Below are 22,999 nucleotides of genomic sequence, written 5' to 3' on the forward strand. Positions count from 1 at the left end.
CAGAAACCTTTTCACATGATGAACACTAAAGACACAACCAATGGATACATTGGCACATTTTTATTCATTCATGTACTGACACTAGTCTGGCTCCGCCCTCCTGCGTACTTCTGCTCAATTTTATTTCCCTTCAGTACTACGTCTGGGATTGTGGTGTATTCTTTGGTTTTCTCCGGCCAAATTTTTTGGCGGCCCAATCAGCGAACAGAGGGAGTGGCTGAGAATGATGACGTTGATGTCGTGCGTTAGTTTGAGTTGTAGGGTTACGTCACGACCAAAGGTTAGCGATTGGTTATGGCAGATCCAGAGTGACTCTGGGCAGATCCAATAGTTTTAAACTTCAACAGAGTACCCGCCTACAAGGAAGTTAATGCTTGTCAATGGAGAGAGACCAGACTCTCTGTACAAATGAAATGTACGAGAGTCTGGTAGAACCAGGCTAGTACTACACAGTACAACACACACACACACACTTTTTTTTTCTTCTGTTTTACTCTTTTTTTTCTTCTTTTTTTTTTAATCTCTCCTCTAAATTTGTTTTATATTTACTTACAGTAAGATGTGTGTGACCATCATATGACAGTAAAAGAGCACACACAAACCATATTCTAATATGGAAGTGTACTGGAATGGTAAAGAGTGTTGGTCGTGACAGGAGGGCCTCGATCCACTCAAGGACACAATATGATGAACAAGTCTAAGAATGTTCCACATATAGTTGAAATACCATCATTGGTCTAGAAAGACAACATTCTGGGAGTCAAGACTATAAAAGAGGAAGGATGCCCTCCCTTCACTGTCACACTCTGTGTGACTGTACGACTGCTGGCCTTTTCTTGCAAGAAAATACACCTCATCAAAGACTATTGGAAATGTTTGTCTTTTATTCAGTGATAGAATTTTGTTTGCCACCACATCCCTGAAGGTTCTCGAGGCGACAGTAAAGCAACTCAAATTTGGCCTTACTCGTAGCCCAGCTTCCCTCACAGTCATACCATTGACAAAGACATGGGCAACTAGAGTGACTTGAATTTCATCTGAGACTGCTTGTCTTCTTGCCCTTCCTCCTCCTCATTCTTATCCCTCTTCCTTCATGTCTTTCTGGATCCATTGTTCCAAAACTCAGTAAACTGATTTTGGCCCTTTTATCTATCTATTAAAGGTTCTGATTGATGTGTGTTAAATTTTGACTCTTAGTGTTTCCACCTGGGTAATTGTGTGCTAACTGAGCTGAAGCTGTGCTGACTTGAGTGAACAGTTTTGAATGCTAGTGCTTTCTATATGACAACATGGTGTAGGCAATGAGAAATGAAGGGATTTGTGTGTAGAGTTTTGCAGTGACAGTTCAACAAATCTGACTCATGTGTCAAAACAGGGAATAGTGTTTATAGTTTAGGGAAATGGGTGTGCTTTTTGATAAATGGCATTATGGTTTTGAAATTTTAGTTCAAAAGCTTGGTTATAGTGTTTAAGCAATCGAGAAAAACTGTAATAGGCGTTTAGACGATTACATTGAAGCCATGCTGTTAACTGGTGTTGGCCGACAACGTTTATGTTTTACCGTTCTTGATGCTTAAATACAGGTAACAGATTATTAAAGTCAAGCATTTTGTTTAAAGGAGCCGTATGTAAGATTGTGGCCAAAACTGGTACTGCAATCACTTTCAAATTACTGTAGAGCGGTGTATCCCCTCCCCCTCCCCCCTGACTCGAGGTTGCCAGATAGGCTGGAGGATCCAGCACGAACGTTTGTAGTTGCAGCTGTGGTAACTAGAGCAGAGCTGGCAACCCGGATGCCGAAACACTACTGACTTCGTGATTGGTAGATAGGTGGAGGGTGGCGCTTCAGGCCAAAACACAACATGACAACATCAACATCAGTTGAGGGCTGCAACTTCACTTTTTAAATGACAATATCCTGGCCGGACTACTGTTGTCAGTGATATAAGTATTTGAAATGAACATGATTTCTTAATGTCTAGTGACATATCAGGGCCATTTTATGATTAATTGAAATACATTTCTTACATACAGCTCCTTTAATTAATAATGGCACAGTACTGAACAATATACATTTTCTACATTCCAGTAGAGGCTCTGTTGCGCTGCACAGGCGACAAAACCTGAAGATTATTAATTTGTGTTGAGAAGACCACTATATAATGATGTAAAAGTTGATGATGATGCCAAAAAGATTTGCATGTGCAGGGTAAGATTTGTGGAAGTGTACGTAAGATTGTAAATTAAATTTAAATTCATATTTATGTTTATGTCGTTAGCATGAAGCTGCAGTTTCACAATACATGAATTACACTTATAGTACAGTACAAAACAACAATAAATGTTGCAAATCTTTTTTCTTACGCTTGAAACACAATTTACACGTTTACACCTGCCATTTTATAATCTTTTAACGTACCATACCAACATTTTACATATGATTTTTGTGGCCCTCCAGAGAACTAATTGTTGATTAAACATGATGAATGTATTTATGATTATTAATGTCCTGCATTAAACACTTTCATTTAATCTATAAACAGTACTATTATTATTGTTGTTATTATATATATATATATATATCAGTGGCGGCTGCTGGTCTTTCAAAGAGGGGAAGCTCATTTTTGTCCCACATCATAAAAATTGTCTATTTATTTAAACGTAAATTTAACGTTCCTTTTCAGGAAAATGCTTTGTGTCCCTGTCGTACCAACTCTTCAGCTCAGTCTTTTCCAGTGACTTGACCAGTGTCCTCTCAATGGCCAACAGAGTTCAATATAATAAAGGTATAAATAATAATATAATATAGTATAATAATACTAGTACTAATAATATATATTTTTTATTATCTTAATAATTGTGTTTTTATTATTACTACTAATAATAAAAAGATATAATAAGTAATAATATAATAAAGGTATAAATGTATAATTGTTTGAAATGTATTATGAAAACTGGCTAGCAATTTCGACAAGCAAATACCAAGAAATAGGTTGCAGTAGTTTGTCTTTCGACTACACTTGCAAATTCCGCGATGGGACTGAGCTCGAATAGCTTCAGCATCAGTGACTTTTTATTGTATGAAATCGCTGTCAATCAAGAGGAGACGCAGCCTTTCGACAGACCCTCCAATCATCACGCAGAAGCCCGGAGTCCAGCCCAGCCCACTCCTCATTAACCCCAGAGACGCTGAGCGTCTGTGGGCGGGACATAATCGCAGCATTTATCCAATGACCGTCTAGTTTCGAAGCACTGAAAAAAACTGTTCAAAGCAGCCCAAGTCAATGGACGCTGGGCTTCAACAGGGAAATGCACTGTGACGCTACGGGAATGTATGAGAAGGAAATCGAGTCAGCCGACCTGCTATATGTAACTGATTCTGAAAGAACTCGTCTTTGAGATGAATGTTTTCAAATGCATTTTCAGTCATAAAATGTGAACACAATAGTACATATTTGACCATTAATATTTTGACATTATAGGGGAAGCCGAGCTTCCCTAACAGTCTTAAAGAAATCCCCACTGATATATATATTTATTAACCCAGCATTTTTTTTGAGTGTACAGTAAATTTCAAACACACACATTATACCTCATTAATACAGGTTCATATGTTAATGTTTCTTCATGATTTTCATCTTAAATCATACGCTGAAGGTTCAGAATTATTGGAATCACATTCTGCAAAGCTCCTGTTATCTTAAGGGAAACAGCAGGAAACCACTGAAAGTGCTGCGGTTATACTGGTCATCAAATATCCTCGTGTCAGGCCAAAGTCTCACATAGACAACATCTCCAACCTCCAGGATCAACACAACTCCATTCGAGGAGTTTAACACACTCTGACGCTGATAACCATATGCTATAACCATACGCTCTCCATTCTTATAAATGGATGCACCTGATGCAGTTGGGCCATGACCATATACAGAGACTCTGAACATGTACGCTCCTTTCAGTGGGGCTGTGAAAACACCTAAATCAAATAACAAGAGATATAGAATCAGCTGTTTCCTGTATGATTGTTTAATTACCAAACACACTGTGTAATAGTTTCAAAAGATGGCAGATGATTTCAGGCTGTTTACATGACAACAATGTACTAAATATGGACAAGTTTTTTCTTTGGATTTTTCACGGACAGACGTTGTCAAAACAATCCCCATTAACACGGATTCGTGGAAACTACTTTAAACACTGTATTCTGCTGCCTGGCCAGTAGGTGGCAATATCACTTTGTAAAGAAACACCACGCATCTATAGACTATCACGTATTACGCATGACAATGGTATTGTTTCCAAAAACTTGCACTTTGAAGCCCAATTTCAAACGTTTGTGTTTTCAGTCCCCCAATGAATGAACGTGTGAATGAACGGCCAAAGTGCATAAACCTGAATCACATACAAATCTTTACGTGTTTAATTGAAACTGGTGTCATGTAAACGGCCCTTTATTCTCTAATACACATTACACAACTGCAGAGAGGTCTGAATGGAGCAGAAGGGTTTTCATTATTATAAACTGAGTTTTATGACTCATTTCATTGATAATTACCTGTAACTGGGTTGTAGGCGTTCCCTATGTTTGTGAAGACGTTCCTGTAGGTTAGTGTGATTTCAGTGGTAAAAGGACCAATATATCCATTGCCAGATTGCATCAGTGAAGCTGAAAAAGCTATTTCTCTGTCTGTTATTGAAAAACATAAGAAATATTGTGATATATTACTCTATTACACTGAGAATGTACAGGTGAAACTCGAAAAATTAGAATATCGTGCAAAAGTTTGTGTATTTCAGTAATTCAAATTAAAAGGTGAAACTAATACATTTAGTATATGTAACTATATACATATGCATGATTATACTTTTCAGATGGCTGACATTTCTGTATTTAAAATCCTTTTTTTTTATTGTTTTCATATAATATTCTAATTTTCTGAGATTTTGAATTTGGGGTTTTCATAAGCTGTAAGCCATTATCATCAAAATTATAACTTTTGCACGATATTCGAATTTTTTCGAGTTTCACCTGTATAGACTGAATTTAACATAATTCAAGCACACTTTCACCTCTATTTTCCTTTCTCAACTCCACTTGACCCAGAGTAAGATTTGAGATTTCTGTGAAGGAATAATGATTCTGTTAAATGACAATCACACTGCTTATTGTAATAGATAACACAATTTACACAGTATACATTCAATTTTAACTCTAACATTTACACTATGCAATGTATTGCATTGGTGTTTTACTTTGAGGATCATTGATAAAAGAGTGAATGTTTTGGTGAGGTACCGTCATTATTTTTGTTCATTTCATCCCTCAGTTGCGTCTCTAAAGCTCTGATGTTCACTTTCTGCTCTGTAACGGTGGCGGTCAGTTCTCTGATGTTTGTTTTCTGCTCTGTAACGGTGGCGGTCAGTTCTCTCAGTGCTGCATGGATGTCAGTGAAGAACAGATGGTAGTTTTGTTGGCTGTCAGTTGAAGCTTCATATCTCAAAGTGTCTGTTTGAGGTGGATTCTGTCTTCCGTCCTCAGATCTGAGCTGTTGACTGATCTCATTCTCATTGAGTCCTCCATCTACCTGATGCTGTACGACACACACAAAGGTTTCCAACAGCAGCAGTAAACATACTAAACCCTTCATTCTTCATTGATGTTTGTTTCCAGCTCTTGCTCTTCATCCTCACAGCCTCTCATGTTCCTTTCATAGTGTCCTGATGTACTGTCTTTTGTAAATGATTTACATTACTTCAGATAAATAGGTTCAGGGTTCAGTAGATGTTTATCGCTGAGTCAAAATTATTTTCTATTTCACAAATGTTGTGACTAAAGTTCAAGATCAGCGGTCAGTGTCCTTATGGGACGCAGAGGGATAATCACATAAGCACACACCTCTGGTCGTTTGAATCAATTGTCATGAATGGTTCAAATCTCACACTTTAATAGTATTTATTAGCACCTAACATAATAAAACAGGCTCTGTGAGGAATGATTACCTCAAAACGTACATATGCAATTTAAATACATCAGCTATTGTCACGTGCCAGTGACCCATGGGCCACTTACTGCTTGGCCCATTTACAGCAAATGTAAGTGTCTGACAATTTCTTTTAACTAAAGAACGAGTTGACAGTTATTTCTGTTGTGATGTATATCATGCCACAAATGTTGCTGGAGTTTAACTTGTGTTGAATTCATGTTGGAGAATTTTATACATGAGTCTATGTTGGAGAATTTCATCAGTCTCATACATGAGTCCAGATGCATGATACTAATATTAAAGGAACTAGGCCTAAAATATGAGAGGCCCAAAATTACAGGAAACAGAGAAAACAAGTTAAAGGGGACAAAATGATGGGAAACACTGAACCTGTCAAAAGTGTATGTGAGGATAGGAGTCGTCTGAGGACAGGACAGAAAAACTGGGTGAAAGGGTGTCTAAGGACGAGAGTGGAAAAGTACCCAAAAAACCATATATGAAATCATATTTAATAAAGCGCATGCGCCAGTACGGCCACCAATAGAAATTAGACATTAATGCAGGTGTTTCTAATCGTGGTGAAGTGATAAGGAGGAGCAAAGAGAAAAAGATAACTGTACGAATGTTAATTGGATACCAGAATGGACATTAAGTGACGTAAATTTAGGTATAAGACCCCAATGCAGACCATTGTAAAATCAGATGTCCGGATGGCCAGCCGGCTTCTCACTTTATTGTTTTTTATGTATTAAATCCAGGAAATTTGTTAATGAAAATAATATTAAAATTAAGATACAATTAATACAAAACGAAATTCGTTTTAAAGAATGGATTTGTGCTTTCTGTTTTGAGGTCTCTGTGAAAGTTTGAAAGTCTTTTAGTGCTGCTTCAGAGCGCTCACGTCCATAATGGAGAACTGTCACGTAATATTGTTTTTTCCTCATAAATGCGAACATGTGTCAACTAATGCAAGTAAATTTAAAAAGACTTACTCACCCGAAATATTATCCACGGCTGGATCAAGTCGCTCAACGTTCGTCGCTCAAAATACAAACGTTCGTCGTCAGAGTCCTGCTCTTCTTCTGAGCAAAATTTGAACTCGTGTCATCTTCCAACAGCGCAGGAAAGTGAATAAATGAAACTTGCTGGTTTTAAGGCATTTCAGGGGGCGTTTACCTTATTTTGCATAGATCACCTCAGCTCATTATCTTATGAATAGCGATTTTTTTAAGTTTATGTTGCTGCTATGTGAAAAAAATCCAGCAAAACGCGGGGGCGCGTTTGCCGACCTCAGAGGGTTAAAATTGCATGGGGAAACTGCTGTTATCAACCAGATGAGACTTCTGAAATTAAGGGACAATTGAAAGAGATGGTTGAAGAATTTATAAAGGATGAATTTGATTAACACGGATCTCTGAGTGTTCAATTTCCAGATGACACCAGACAGATTTTGGGACGGCTACCTCAACATAAACAACAGCAACTGGACTGTGCAACAAGTGAGAGCAAGAAACATAAGGACACGGCTGCAAAGAAAAGAAGAGGCGTTCGGTTGGTGGGCCTTCATCCCCTCTGAAAAAGGAAGCTGAAACTTCTGAGGGGCTGGTATGGACAAAGACTGTGCTGATGCAGAAACCATCAAGAAAAACATCCTGCCATCATGCAAAATTGCCTCCTCTGTGGCTTGGCCAAAAGTCAGACTGAGGAGAGGCAGAGAGACAACAGCATCCAGAGTCAAACCACTATGTCCCAACATGACACCAGACCCTTGAATGCCAACAAAGACTGACAGATCAAATGCATCGGATGAGGAGGGAAACACTAAGACAGCAGCCCAACCAGTTCAACTGATCGCTGGTCCAAGCAGAAGGACTGCATCCTTTACTAAGTGGAAAACAGGTGATGCGTTTTCAATGATCACTACAGAGACTGCTTCAAATTTCATTGATTGGCCATATTAATTATATTTTGATTATTCACTGGTCCAACAGCAGTTCTCTATATTCTGTGAAGCTGACACACTCTATTTGCTTTCTTTAAATAGACATTAGTCCAGCTGTAAGCATTAAAAAAATGGGAGGGGGAGTGTTTGCATGGCTCAATAATTAACTACAACTGATGCTGGACTTAGCATAGTGAGGGACTACTGCATTAACCAACTAGGGGTAAATGCATAATTAGATGATGATGTTGTCCATTGAACAGAAAGCTTTTGGGCTCTGCTTTCAAGACAGAGCTGATATAAGCTTGAGTGATACTGAGCTCTCTATCAGTAAAAAAGAGGACATCATATGTTCAACAACAAAAAATATGGATGATAAAGCTATGGTGCTGGTCACTTCATCTTGGTCAATTGTTAAATATAAAAAATAAAATAAAATAAAAAAGTGACTACATAAATTACAAACACGTGATGTCACAAGTGCTGTCATTACCAGGGATTGCACGATGTTAATATTGTTGGTCATGAATTTGAGATTATGCTGAAATCTCCAGTCATTTAAAAGAGCATCTCATAAGCAACAGAAGAAAAGATTTTGAAGAGAAATTAAATTAACAGATGAATGACAAATCAGATAAGAGAAATTGATAATGTTTTTTTTTTTTTCAAACGACAGCATGTCCCAACCTACTAGAATTTTTTATCTATTAGATATTGAAAAATGTGGGGTTTATGACAGCAGTGGTTAACACAATCAAATGGCAACTGATATCGACCAGCTGTGTTATTCAAAACATTTAGACACTGTCACATGGGGAATGACACATTGCCTACATTCAGTAGCTTTTGTCATCAGAGTTGTGTTACCAATTTACAATTGGTTGTATTCGCACCTTGGAATAGATAATTGAATATAAATTAAGTCTATCATTAGTCAAGAAGACATAAGCAAAACCCTCAACTTCAGACTATTGGACAAATGAGGTATTAAAAGACAAATAATTACACTAGCAACCCTTTTTACTATTTTAATTTCAGATGCGCATGGTTTTGACCATTGCGCAAGGGGGGAGGTTATTTGAAAATTATTAGAAAAATAAAAAAGACAAACAGCAAGTCCAATAGGATCTATCTCAGTTCCAGAAGGACCCTTCAAACATCTAGTGATGGATTATGAGGACATGATAAAATCAGTAAGAGGAAAAAGATACAGATACTGTTTTCATTGATAGATTTAGCATATGGGTCGAAGCAGAACCCTCAGCAGACCAAGGAGCAGAAACTGATAAAAAATGTAACCAAAGAAGTCATCCCAAGATTCGGCATACCATCTCAGATTAGCTCTGACAATCAACAGAACAATTAAGACTAAGATGAAGCAATGGATGCCTTAGGCCATCTTTTATGACTGACTCGGGGCCATAACAACAGATAGGAGACCATGCCACAAACAAGCGGTGCAAAACATAAATTTATTGTGTATAAAACACAAATTTAAACAACAAAACCAAATATGGGGTGTGAACGTCAGTATCAGTAGTGCAGGGAAGGTGCATGGATGTATTGTTTTGTGCGAGTGCAAGTGTTGAGTGTTAAAATAAAAGACAAACTTAAATAAACTTAAATGTGCATCTGTGTAAAGTCCTGGCGTCCCGAGCGAGGCGTGAACACGGACGAGCAGCGTTCGAGCCTTTAAACACCAGACCCGAGCAGGAAGAGAGAGATCAATGCAGCAGAGAAGCTCCCATTTAAACACCAACTTCGCAGGTGACCGCAATTAGACTTCGCAATTAGACCTGAAAGAGAGGAGGGGCAGGAGAACGACCAGAAAAAGGCCAAGGGCCGTAACACCCCCCCCCCTAACAAAACAGGGACCCTAAGGGTACCCCTAAGCTACAAAAATCCCACAATACTAAGTTTATCAAATTTTGAGGCATATCTTACCTAACATATTGGAGATCGGGACAACGCGTCTGCCACCACATTGTCCCGCCCCTTGATATGCCGAATGTCCAAAGTGTAGGACTGGAGGTGGAGAGCCCAGCGCATCAACCGTTGGTTAGGAGTCTGTAAAGTGCTAAGGAAAGTCAGAGGATTATGGTCTGAGAAGACTACCACCGGACCAGAGCCCAGATACACACTAAAATGCTGTAACGCCCAAATAAGAGCAAGCGTTTCTTTTTCTATGACTGAATAGTTTAGCTGATGGAGATTAAATTTCTTAGAAAAGAAACACACAGGCTTGTTAACCCCCCCATCATCTTTCTGCAGCAACACTGCACCAGCCCCAACCATGCTGGCATCCACCTCCAGATGAAACTCACGATCCCACCGAGGAGCAACCAGAACCGGAGCATTTGAGATTAGAGCTTTAACCCTCTCAAAGGACTGCTGGCATACCGGAGACCATACATACTTTGCCTTGCCTTTCAGAAGATCAGTTAAAGGTGCGAACACTGTAGAGAAATTCCTACAAAAACACCTATAGTAGCCCACCATACCAAGAAATCTCATGAGTTCCTTCTTTGTCATTGGTGATGGAAAATCATCAATTGCACACACTTTAGCACGCACTGGTCTCACCGAACCCTGGCCAACAACACGACCCAAATAGACCACCGTGGCCTTAGCAAATTCACACTTTGCCAAATTCACTGTTAAACTAGCATGAGCTAGACGCACAAACAAAGCTTTAACACGCTCCAAATGCTGTTCCCAGTTGTCAGCATACACCACCACGTCATCCAAATACACCGCGCATCCTTCCAGGTCACGCACCACCAAGTTCATTAGGCGCTGGAAAGTTGCCGGCGCATTTCTTAAACCAAAAGGCATAACATTGTAGGAGTATAGCCCACCTGGTGTAATAAAAGCAGCAATCTCCTTTGCCCTGTCTGTCAGTGGTACCTGCCAGTAACCTTTAAGTAAATCCAGCTTAGTCACAAACTTTGCCCCCCCCCCACTTGATCAACACAATCCTCCATACGAGGAAGAGGGAAGGAGTCAGGCTTGGTGACTGCATTCACTTTACGAAAATCCGTACAAAACCGAGGTGTATTGTCTGACTTTGGGACCAAGAGACAGGGTGACGCCCAACTAGAGTCAGAGGGAACTGCTATTTTATTAAGAACCATATACTTAATCTCATCTTCCAGGTTTTTACGCTTCTCTGGGTGAACACGATAGAATCTTTGCCTAATTGGCTTCGCATCTCCCACGTCTATATCATGCTTTAGTAAAGTTGTACGTGATGGCGTGTCTCCAAATAAGCAAGGGAAACTTCTAATCAGCTTAACTAGCTGTGCCCGCTGACATGACTCTAGATGACCCAAAACGCTTTCCAATTTATCTAAAGCTTCCTTATTTTTCAGCCGACCAGACACCATAACCTCATCAGGCCCTGTTAAATCCTCCATCTCTACCACAACTGAAGATGATGGCATAGCCAAACAAGCAGGATGAGTTCTGGACAACTTTAACTCCACCTCACTCCCAAATGGCTCACGGGAAACATAAGGCTTCAAAAGATTAACATGGCAGAGCCTGGCCTTTGTCCTACGAGCTGGAGTAGAAATTAAGTAGTTTTGATCAGAAAGCTTCTTTAATACAGAAAATGGTCCAGAAAATGTTGCTTGCCACGGAGAAGTAATTATAGGCAAAAGGGCTAAAACCTGATCACCTGGGAGAAACTCTCTGTGCTCAGTCTGACAATCATAACGTTTCTTCATCTTAGCTTGTGCCCGGTCTAAATTTTTCCTGGCCACTTCCTGAGACATATAGAGCCGATACCTGAACCCATTCACAAAATCTAGTAGGTTACTTGGAGGCTGAGCTTCCTTCCAGTTGTCCTGCAACAGAGCCAGAGGATCCCGTACTTTATGACCAAAGATCAGATCATTAGGGCTAAACCCTGTACTTTCTTGGATTACCTCTCTAGCAGCCAGCAGCATCCACGGTAAAGCCTCTTCCCAATCACCCTGCATCTGAACACACAATGAGCGCAGCATGGACTTAAGTGTTTGGTGAAACCGCTCCAAAACACCCTGGCTTTGAGCATGATAGGCAGATGAAAAATTATGAACTATGTTCAACTGTTTCAGCACTTGAGCAAATCATTTTGAACAAAAATTTGACCCTTGATCTGACTGAATGACCCGTGGAACTCCAAAAATAGAAATAAATTGGGACAATGCACGAACCACAGACTTAGCCGTTACACTACGCAGTGGGTAGGCTGCAGGATACCTAGTACTTTGACACATTACTGTCAACAAATATCTGGCACCTGATTTTGATGGAGGTAATGGACCAACACAGTCAATAAGAAGATGTTCAAATGGTTGACTTATAGCTGGTATTGGACAAAGTGGAACGGGCTTCAAAACCTGGTTAGGTTTACTTGTCAATTGACAGGTGTGACACGACTAAATGTATGCAGACACATCCCTTTTTAAACGAGGCCAGAAAAAATACAGCAGAACTCGGTCATATGTTTTCCTGACACCCATATGTCCAGACTGGTCATGAGAAATCTGCAACACAATATTTCGATACTTTAAAGGAACAACCACTTGATAAATCGGATCTCCAACAAAACCCTCAAACTGAGGGGTCCATTTTCTCATCAAGACATTATTGTGCAAAAAATAACAATGAGAACGATTTCTGACCTCTACAAGAGAACAAATCTCATCCATACAAAACTTCAAAGTGCTGTCAGTTTCCTGCTCCTGCATCAGCTCATCATGAGAAACAGACCAGGGGATAACAGGTAACATTAAGTGAGGACTAGAGGCCACACTTTCAGAGTGATCACTGTCCAAACGTTTTGAACGAGTTACTGCACAGGCACTAAACACATTAGGGAAGTGTACCTCACTCTCATCAGGCTTACTGCACACCAGAGGAGTCACCGTCACCTTGGCAGGTGGAGAAACATCAGCCCACACTTTATCACCGGCTATGTCATTACCCAGGATCATAGCAACGCCATCCACAGGTAACGCTGGGCGCACGCCAATAGACACCTCACCCTGGAAGAGATCACAGTGCAGCATCATTTTGTGTTGTGGTACATTCAAAACATTTAAACCCATTCCCACTACAGGAATGCTTGAACCCACCAAGGTGTCATTTGAAAATGGCAAAGTTGCAGCTACAATAAACGAGTCAAACGCTCCAGTGTCACGCAAAAATTTTATGCGCACTTGCTCTTTGCTTCCCATTAATGAAACAAAACCTTCTGTAATAAAAGGCAAGTACGATTTCAACTCCGGATTGCCTTCTCCAGAGCTTCTAACTAACTCCTGGTCAGTGACAGACGCAGCACACATCACAGGGTTAGCCCTGGGAAAAGTTTGCTTTGGACGAGACTTAAGAGCATAACAATCATTTTTCCAATGTCCTCGCTTATGACAGTAATTACAGATTTTTTACAGTCCCCTGAAACACGACCACTTTTATTCTCAAACGGTCTACTTGCCCTAGTTTCATGAGGGCCAGCACCACCTCTTGAAGTATGAATCAAGAAATAATCATCAGCCAGCGCAGCAGCTTCCCTAGCAGACTTAACTCCACGCTCACTAATATAGGTGGCAATGCACTCCGGCACAGAGTTTTTAAACTGCTCCCCGGCCGCTGAGCACCAATTGTCAAAATGCATAGCCAAATCACGCATAAACTCTAGATGTGACCCATCTCCACGTCTCCAACCTCGAAAACGTAGTAGATATGCCTCCGGCACAAGTTCATAAGTTTTAAGAACAACAGTTTTAACCACAGAATATTTACCACAATCAGCACTGCTTAAAGCTGAAAAAGCCTGTTGTGCTTTTCCTGTTAACACACACTGTAACATTAACATACGTGTGGAGTCAGACCAACCTCGAGCCTCTGCCAGACGCTCAAACAGGGAAAAAAATGTCTCTGGGTCCTCCTCATTAACCCCCTGAGGTCGGCGGTATCGCCGGCGATACCAGCTCGCTTTTTTTTTATCAGTGTAAAAGAAACTCATAAATACTCTGTTGACTTTGATTTTCCATAGGAGTTTCATACATCAATCGATTCTGTTAAATGTGTATTATTTTTCTGTATACTCACAATAAAAACAAAGTGTTGTGCTTTTCGCCAAATTAAGAAAAATAATCACGGAGCGAGTTCTGCCTTCTCTCTGTCCGTGTAGTCCATTCTGAAACGTGTCCGAAAATGAATCATAACTCAGCGAATACTTCTCACACAAGCACGTGATATATGTCTTTATGAAGCTTGAAATCTCTTCTTTTAAATGAAGTAATTAATAAAAAAAACAAATGTTTTCAACTCATGTAATCCATTTGAAAGCAAGGAGAGGTACCGTTTTTTCCTTCTGCCTAATTATCTCTATAATGAACTGAGGCCGCCCCGCCCCCGGCGCTATTGACATGGTAAATAGTTTAGGTGATCTATGCTTCGCACCCGCCCCCCGATCAATGCCTTGAAAACACGAAGTTTCATCAGATCAGATTCACTGATAGTTCATCGCGTTTAGAGAGGATGGCGCGTTTCTCCGGTAAAGACGCTCTTCAGATGATTCTGGACAGCGAGGAATAACTCACCTTGGCTTTTCCTCAGAGGAAGATTGTAACTCAGACGAACGGCAGCATGTTCAAGAGCGAATTGATCACGCCGAGTAAACACCGAGTTTTCACGTGAGTAAATACGTGAACTCAAGTGGTCTAGTGGTAGAACATTTGCCTAGCGTGTCAGAGGTTCTGAGTTCGAATCCGCACTCATATAGTTGTTTTTTTTTTGTCAAATCAGATTATGTTTATCAGTGGTTGTATATCAGGCAGAGACATGTGTGTGTGTGTATTTTGTTTTGTAATTTCACTGGAACGAAAAGAGAGTCTCCACAACGGATTGAAGCGCGCGTCCGAGTGAAGACTGCGCGAGCCTAAAACAAACACAGTATCCGTGTCTGACTCGCGGGAATCCCTCCAAACCTGTGAGGGGCTGTGTTTTCTCGTTTATATTCCTTTTAGCATTTATATTCCTTATAATAAAAATGAAAGACCTATGTTACAGACTTATGAAAGACAACATTTCGTTGATTAGTTTTGGATAGATTATACATTTTTACTGTAAAATATCTGCCACCTCAAATAAGCTTTTATTTGCCAATTTTTTTGTCAAAAATAATCAAATAATCAATCAAATCCTTAACTTTGAAATATGTATGATAAAATGTATACTTTAGTTTGTACAAAGAAAGATTACACTTGAATTGTTGTTTATTTAAATATTTACAAGGTAGATGTAAACAAACTATTAAAAGGTAAATATAAGCCTTTTCTTTAAATAATTTTTATTGTGTTTTATTAGTGACAAATTTGGGGAGAAGATAAATATTCCAAAACTGAAAATACAGTATGAGAATTAACTGCACAATTACATGTTTTCCTTGGCTATTATAGGCCAAATTGCAAGCACAATATGTGGAAAAATAAAAAAGAATTGAGATGCTTCCAACTGTTGCTCTTGCATTCTTGTGGCTCAGTGACTCACCTGAATGAATGGCTCATTAAGTATGCGGTCCTCAGGTGTGAACCACTACATATGCATGATCTGTGACGCCCACTCCGCATATGGCCTTTCCAAACAGAAAGTGCTTTGCAAAATTCAAATCAATGTATTGTGTTATGTGAAGGATTAGGCAGGGTGATTTTCACATAATTTTGAAGAAAAAACACTAGGCGATGACATCCATTAGACAAAAGTCTTATTGGCACATATTTAGTGTGTGTTTTGTGGTCTTATTTCAGAAACTTTAGTTTTTAGTTTTTTCAATAACCACGCATAAACATTATTCTCTCAAAAATGCAGACATGTACATTCTTGTTGCTCACATATTATGGTAGCCCTGTTTGTGCTAAATAGTGTGTAATTTTTTTTTTGCCATTACTATGTTTATAAGCAACTGAAAAAAGCACAAATGTCAGGGCATGTCAGAACATCTCAAGGACCCCAAAAACACCTCAGACCCCAGAGGGTTAAACTTGGGAACTAACCTCAAATCACTCAAGTCATCCTGTTTCATGCTTACCGGTGCCACCAGGGGGCGATCAGCCCGGAGTGCCTCACCCTCCAGTTTACCTTCTCTGATCAACGCCAGTCTTTGTCTCTCTACATCTAACTTCTCCCGCTCCAAATCCTGCCTCATTCTTTCCATCGCCTGCTCTTTCTCATGCTCAGCTTTGACACGTAACAAGAGCAACTCTTTCTGCTGCTCAAACGATAGACCAACTGAACTTACTCTTCCCAACAAAGACGACTCAACCGAAGTGTCAACTTAACCCGGCATCAAAACACCATTTTCCAACAATTTCACTTTCAAATTACCTTTAACATAATCCTTTGTCTTTCGGGCATCCCCTATATCGACCTTATAATACTCTGCAATCTTGATCAATTGTTTCTTAGTACAGATGTCTAACCCACATTCATGTGGCGATTCAATAAAATCTTCCACCACTTCATCCATGGCTAACAAATTCACCAATAGAGACGAGACGTTAAGTGACAAATTTAACAGTACACACAGGCCTTCAACCACAGTCCAAGGACGGCGTTTCCCCGCTAACTACCTAGCCCAAAAGCTAACTTACTGAACCCTAGTCTTCGTGAGGTGTAGCGGTGGGTTTTTATGCATTTACAACCCGATGGCCCAGTAAAGGCGACCAGCACGCTGGCAACCCCCCTGAAACCACGGAAATGCTCCCGAGCCGACGTAGGGAAAAGGAAAATGGGAAGCTCTACCCGCCGTACCTCCACACTAAAACAATAATGCAGCGAAACCCCTATTGGGAAACGCTGCTACGCCTACAAGGAAAAACGCCAGCCCAAAACTTTAGAAGTGCTCATTAGCAAACTGTCACTTACCTTCACACGTCTCCAAAAAACAGTAACTACTGCCAAAACACTCGAGAACGCCAGCAAACAAATTACAACTAATCAAAACTAATCAAACTCAGGCATGTCTCCAAGAGCGCAACTACTAACCATATAAGGACAATGACGTCACGGGATCTCCCCCCAACCGCCAATCAAGACGCACAGAAAACCACAATTCAGAGACGAAGCTACTACGAGCTTCACTCGCTCTCATGTGTCCCTCAAGCGCTCCTAAACAAATTACTAAATCAAAACACAACGCGCACTAAAGAAAATCAAATTACTAGCAACAAAACGTGCAAAACCATCCCGGACGAGCCCCCACTTTGTTATGACTGACTCGGGGCCATAACAACAGATAGGAGACCATGCCACAAACAGGGGCAGGAGAACGACCAGAAAAAGGCCAAGGGCCGTAACACCATCAGCTAAAATACACCAGCAAAATGACATGGCAAAACAGACAAGCTCTGAATTGGCTACTGGCAGAAAAAGGAGGGGTATGTGTGATGTTTGGAACTGACTGTTGCACCTTTATTCCAAATAATACAGCCTCTGATTGAGCTTTTACTAGCCCCATGAAGAACCTGAAGGATCTAAGACAAGAAGTTGCTGAAAATGCGGGGAGAAACAGACACGTTGGATACTGGTTTGATTCTGTGTTTGGATCATGGAAAGAGTGGTTTATTAAGATCCATTCTAGCCAACGCAGCTGCCAAGCAGATGACCAATGTGTCAGTAAAACGATCGGGAGTTGATATTGGAGGCACCATCTCAGAAATACATCCAATTGGCCCAGGCATGGATGAGCTGGATGACTTTTTGTAAGGGTTTGGATGGAAAAATAAGGAAAAGGGTACCTAATTACTTTTAATACATGTATGACTTTAGCCCCTTTCACACAGAGATTCCGGAAAATACACGGATAAAGTGACCCGGGATTTGACCCGGGTTCATTTGATTTTGGTTCATTCACACTGCCAGTGATTTTCCGGAATCAGAGAGCGCGTTCACACACAACCCGTGTATGTCCCGGAAAGACACGTGACATCGATGTGACTTGTAATGTCTCAGCAGCGTCTTCAGTTTGCTTATGAGCTGCGATTTCTCTCTCGAGAAACCACGCTTGTGCATTTATTTCTCTGATTCGATCATAAAATTGCGCATTTCGTACCGTTTCACAGCTGGATAGCCCCACTGTGTATTTTATTTTGGGGTAAAAATAGACAGAATAATTCGAATGTGGGTAGAGTAGGGAGTTAGTTAGAGGGATTTTTGTATTTCTTTATTCTTTTTATAAGGGCCCTTTTCCTGAAAACATTTTACTCATATAATCTTCCTGGATATTATGCCTATATAATCCTATTGAGAATATTTTTGCATATAAATCACACTAACTGTCACAAATATGAATATATGAATGAGAGGGGACGCTAGAAGGTTTAAAGCAGGTCATTGCCCGTGGTACGAGGTAATGCAACCAGACATAAAGGGAAAAGATAAGAATGTTTTTATTACTAATAATCACTTTATTCACTTTTTACTTTTATATTTTGAATATATCCTGTAACAAGTTAGAAGTTTGGAAATTACATGCATTGAACCATTGGAACATGTATATAGTTATAGTGCAAAAGAGGAATTATTTGCAAGCGCGGTTGTTGACTGTTGAAGAAACATGAGCTGACTCAACTGGTGGTTTAAAAACCCGCTGTCAGCTCCAACACCAGATAGCGCCCTAGGCGAGACTAGGGCACCTCTGGCAACGATGGAGCAACCCAGATAGCACTCCAGGCCACCGGAAGCGCCTGTGCAGTTCCTCTGGCACCGATGGACAGATATTAAAGCTCCAAGTTAATACAACAAGATGAGTTGAATGTATTGAAAATTTGATTGAAGCTTGATGTTTGAAATAACATATCCCTTGAAATGATGGTCTGACAGGAAGGTGAGATCTTTTACTCCACCCTAGCTAAGTGGGGGTGGAGATGTTTGGTCTCATTCTTCCTCCGGGGTGTACCTTTGTGATGTGGGTCTGTTGATAAGAGATGGATGGTTTATATTGACCATATTGGGTAAGAGAATAGAAGAAGAGTGACCTGCTCATGAAGATACATTCTGGGAAGTAAATATTTGAAGGTGGGACTAGAATAAGTCCCAAAGGGTGGATGTGTTGGAGAATTTTATACATGAGTCTATGTTGGAGAATTTCATCTGTCTCATACATGAGTCCAGATGCATGATACTAATATTAAAGGAACTAGGCCTAAAATATGAGAGGCCCAAAATTACAGGAAACAGAGAAAACAAGTTAAAGGGGACAAAATGATGGGAAACACTGAACCTGTCAAAAGTGTATGTGAGGATAGGAGTCGTCTGAGGACAGGACAGAAAAACTGGGTGAAAGGGTGTCTAAGGACGAGAGTGGAAAAGTACCCAAAAAACCATATATGAAATCATATTTAATAAAGCGCATGCGCCAGTACGGCCACCAATAGAAATTAGACATTAATGCAGGTGTTTCTAATCGTGGTGAAGTGATAAGGAGGAGCAAAGAGAAAAAGATAACTGTACGAATGTTAATTGGATACCAGAATGGACATTAAGTGACGTAAATTTAGGTATAAGACCCCAATGCAGACTATTGTAAAATCAGATGTCCGGATGGCCAGCCGGCTTCTCACTTTATTGTTTGTCAATAAAGTTATTTCTCCTGAGACCTGAAACTTAGACTCTGAAAGATTTCTTCTGAGACCTGAACCAGATTTTGAACACTTGAACCAAAGATCATGAATTCGCCACAACATTCACAAAATACCTTTTAAATGTTATTTTTCCTCCACATGCAACAACATCCTGTATCAACAGATGTAAAAGTGAATAAATGCATAAAACTTGTCACCTTAAATAAATGTACTTACATGTATAAAATCATTAAATGTAATTATTAAGCTGATTTACAACTTTTCACAAGCAAGAATGTCCAAGATTTTGCGAAATGACACAAAATCATAAAGACACAAAGTGGATTTGTGTCTTTATGATTTATGCTATATAATGATATGTAAGGTATTGACTAAGGAATCATGATTTGTTCGTTATAGCAAATAATGCACATTCCTTCTGAAATCCAAAGCTTTTAGCCTCCGAACTCATGCATGTAAATCAGGACTCTCTGCAAACTAAATGCCCGGCCTGGTGCCACCAGGTCTGAGATTAGATTGTATTCTGACATCCTTTTACAACTCCGATCCTCTCCAGAGACAATCGTACACTCTAGGACCTAAAACCAACATTCCTGCTCCCCCTGTGGTGCGCTTCAGAGAGATCCAGAGGAGAGATATGGACTTCCTCCGTGACCCAGACCTTTCACACACACACACACACATGTCTGGTTCACTATCTTTGTGGGGACTCTCCATAGACTTAATGGTTTTTATACTGTACAAACTGTATATTCTGTCCCCTTACACTAACCCTACCCCTAAACCTACCCATCACAGAAAACTTTCTGCATTTTTACATTTTCAAAAAAATATAATTTAGTATGTTTATTTACCCATTCCCCTCATGGGGACCGCTGGCTGGTCCCCACAATGGAGGTGATCTCAGGTTTTACTATCCTTGTGGTTCCCACAATGTAATATAAATCAAATGCACACACACACACACACACACACACAGACAATTACGCACACACACATGGACTTTCCATTGACTTCCTCATATAAAGACATTACCAAATGTATATGATATATTTCTGTGTTGCATTTTATATGCCCATGTCATATTGGGGTCTCTACAATTTTATCATGTGTTAATCAAACTATAAATGCTTATAATATGCATATCTTAAATAATTTTGTATTCCCACCTCCTGTACCTGCCGTTCCTGGTATCTCTTTAACTGTCTCAGTTTGACTGAACCAACCATATACAGGAGATCACAGTAAAATGTATTATTCTGTGTGTACCATCTTTCTGGAGTAGAAATGACGAATTCTGACACCGTCATAAATTATGCAGATGGACCATCCCGACAGGACAAAGGAAATCTTACCGCTCTGAAATCTCTGAAGGTGGTTGGTCCACGTACGCGAAGTAGGCGTAAACTAAGACTCTCCATAAGAGACTGACCCAGAAAGTTTCTCCAGAGCACTTCGTCAGTGAGAGGTTTCCGGTTCCACAACTCCTTAAGGAGTTTCTCCGTTTTTCTTCTTTCTTTTCTTTTCTTTTCTTTAATCTTTGTCTTTATTTTCGTCTTCGGACTTTGTCTACGTGAAGTGAAGTGAACGTAGCCGGCAACTTTAACTTTGAGTAGACTTTTTAAACTTCCCGCGAACTCCGTTTGCTCCAGAAGTAATGTTACGAGAAGAACGCCCAGCTCCAAAAGGACACACGCGCGTTGCTTTCGCAGTCACCCCGAGACTTTAATGCAAGTATCAAACCTTCATTTGAAATCTAAGGCTGTGTACTTTTGGGTATTGTAATCTTGGTGTCTCTCAAAATTTAACTGTTTGAAAATTACCATCCTGAGATTTTAGTTTCACTTTCTCTCGCTCATTCTCTCACCCTCTCTCACTCTCTCGTTATTCGTTTGTCTTGCATTGTTTTACTGGTTGTACTCTGTATATACATTTATTTCGTATTGGTAGTTTAATTTATTAAAACCATATACACTCACCTAAAGGATTATTAGGAACACCATACTAATACTGTGTTTGACCCCCTTTCGCCTTCAGAACTGCCTTAATTCTACGTGGAATTGATTCAACAAGGTGCTGAAAGCATTCTTTAGAAATGTTGGCCCATATTGATAGGATAGCATCTTGCAGTTGATGGAGATTTGTGGGATGCACATTCAGGGCACGAAGCTCCCGTTCCACCACATCCCAAAGATGCTCTATTGGGTTGAGATCTGGTGACTGTGGGGGCCATTTTAGTACATTGAACTCATTGTCATGTTCAAGAAACCAATTTGAAATGATTCGAGCTTTGTGACATGGTGCATTATCCTGCTGGAAGTAGCCATCAGAGGATGGGTACATGGTGGTCATAAAGGGATGGACATGGTCAGAAACAATGCTCAAGTAGGCCGTGGCATTTAAACGATGCCCAATTGGCACTAAGGGGCCTAAAGTGTGCCAAGAAAACATCCCCCACACCATTACACCACCACCACCAGCCTGCACAGTGGTAACAAGGCATGATGGATCCATGTTCTCATTCTGTTTACGCCAAATTCTGACTCTACCATCTGAATGTCTCAACAGAAATCGAGACCAGGCAACATTTTTCCAGTCTTCAACTGTCCAATTTTGGTGAGCTCGTGCAAATTGTAGCCTCTTTTTCCTATTTGTAGTGGAGATGAGTGGTACCCGGTGGGGTCTTCTGCTGTTGTAGCCCATCCGCCTCAAGGTTGTGCGTGTTATGGCTTCACAAATGCTTTGCTGCATACCTCGGTTGTAACGAGTGGTTATTTCAGTCAAAGTTGCTCTTCTATCAGCTTGAATCAGTCGGCCCATTCTCCTTTGACCTCTAGCATCAACAAGGCATTTTCACCCACAGGACTGCCGCATACTGGATGTTTTTCCCTTTTCACACCATTCTTTGTAAACCCTAGAAATGTTTGTGCGTGAAAATCCCAGTAACTGAGCAGATTGTGAAATACTCAGACCGGCCCGTCTGGCACCAACAACCATGCCACGCTCAAAATTGCTTAAATCACCTTTCTTTCCCATTCTGACATTCAGTTTGGAGTTCAGGAGATTGTCTCGACCAGGACCACACCCCTAAATGCATTGAAGCAACTGCCATGTGATTGGTTGATTAGATAATTGCATTAATGAGAAATTGAACAGGTGTTCCTAATAATCCTTTAGGTGAGTGTATATTCTTGATTGCTTCTGTCTGCTGCTCACATTGCACAGTCCCTTAAATGTTAATTCGATCTAAGCTACAAGCTTTACCTTTGCGGATACTTTAGTTAGTTTTACACAGAACAGAGAAGTTATTTTTCGTGGCCAGAAAAATAGCCTTCTCGTGATCTATAAAAGGATAACTTTTCTTGAGAGTTGATAAAGAGATTGTACGATCCGTTCGCTTGACAAACAGATTATTCGATAACAAATTAATTCCATTAAAG

General features: G+C 40.2%; 1 protein-coding gene across 1 annotated transcript in view; it reads right to left on the reverse strand.

Moving 5' to 3' along the window:
* Positions 1 to 2,131: 2,131 nt before the first annotated feature.
* LOC309496107 (uncharacterized protein) overlaps positions 2,132 to 22,999 on the reverse strand; it is a 246,674-nt gene continuing 225,806 nt past the window's right edge. Inside the window, exons 2-4 of the mRNA XM_082166100.1 lie at positions 5,071 to 5,121; positions 4,556 to 4,687; positions 2,132 to 3,976 (exon numbers count right to left, since the gene is read on the reverse strand). Of these exons, the coding sequence (XP_082022226.1) occupies positions 3,696 to 3,976; positions 4,556 to 4,687; positions 5,071 to 5,121 (464 nt within the window). The 3' untranslated portion in view covers positions 2,132 to 3,695. The remainder of the gene's footprint in view (positions 3,977 to 4,555; positions 4,688 to 5,070; positions 5,122 to 22,999) is intronic.

Source organism: Leuciscus leuciscus, assembly GCF_965113295.1.
Source record: "Leuciscus leuciscus genome assembly, chromosome: 4".
Lineage (NCBI taxonomy): Eukaryota > Metazoa > Chordata > Actinopteri > Cypriniformes > Leuciscidae > Leuciscus > Leuciscus leuciscus.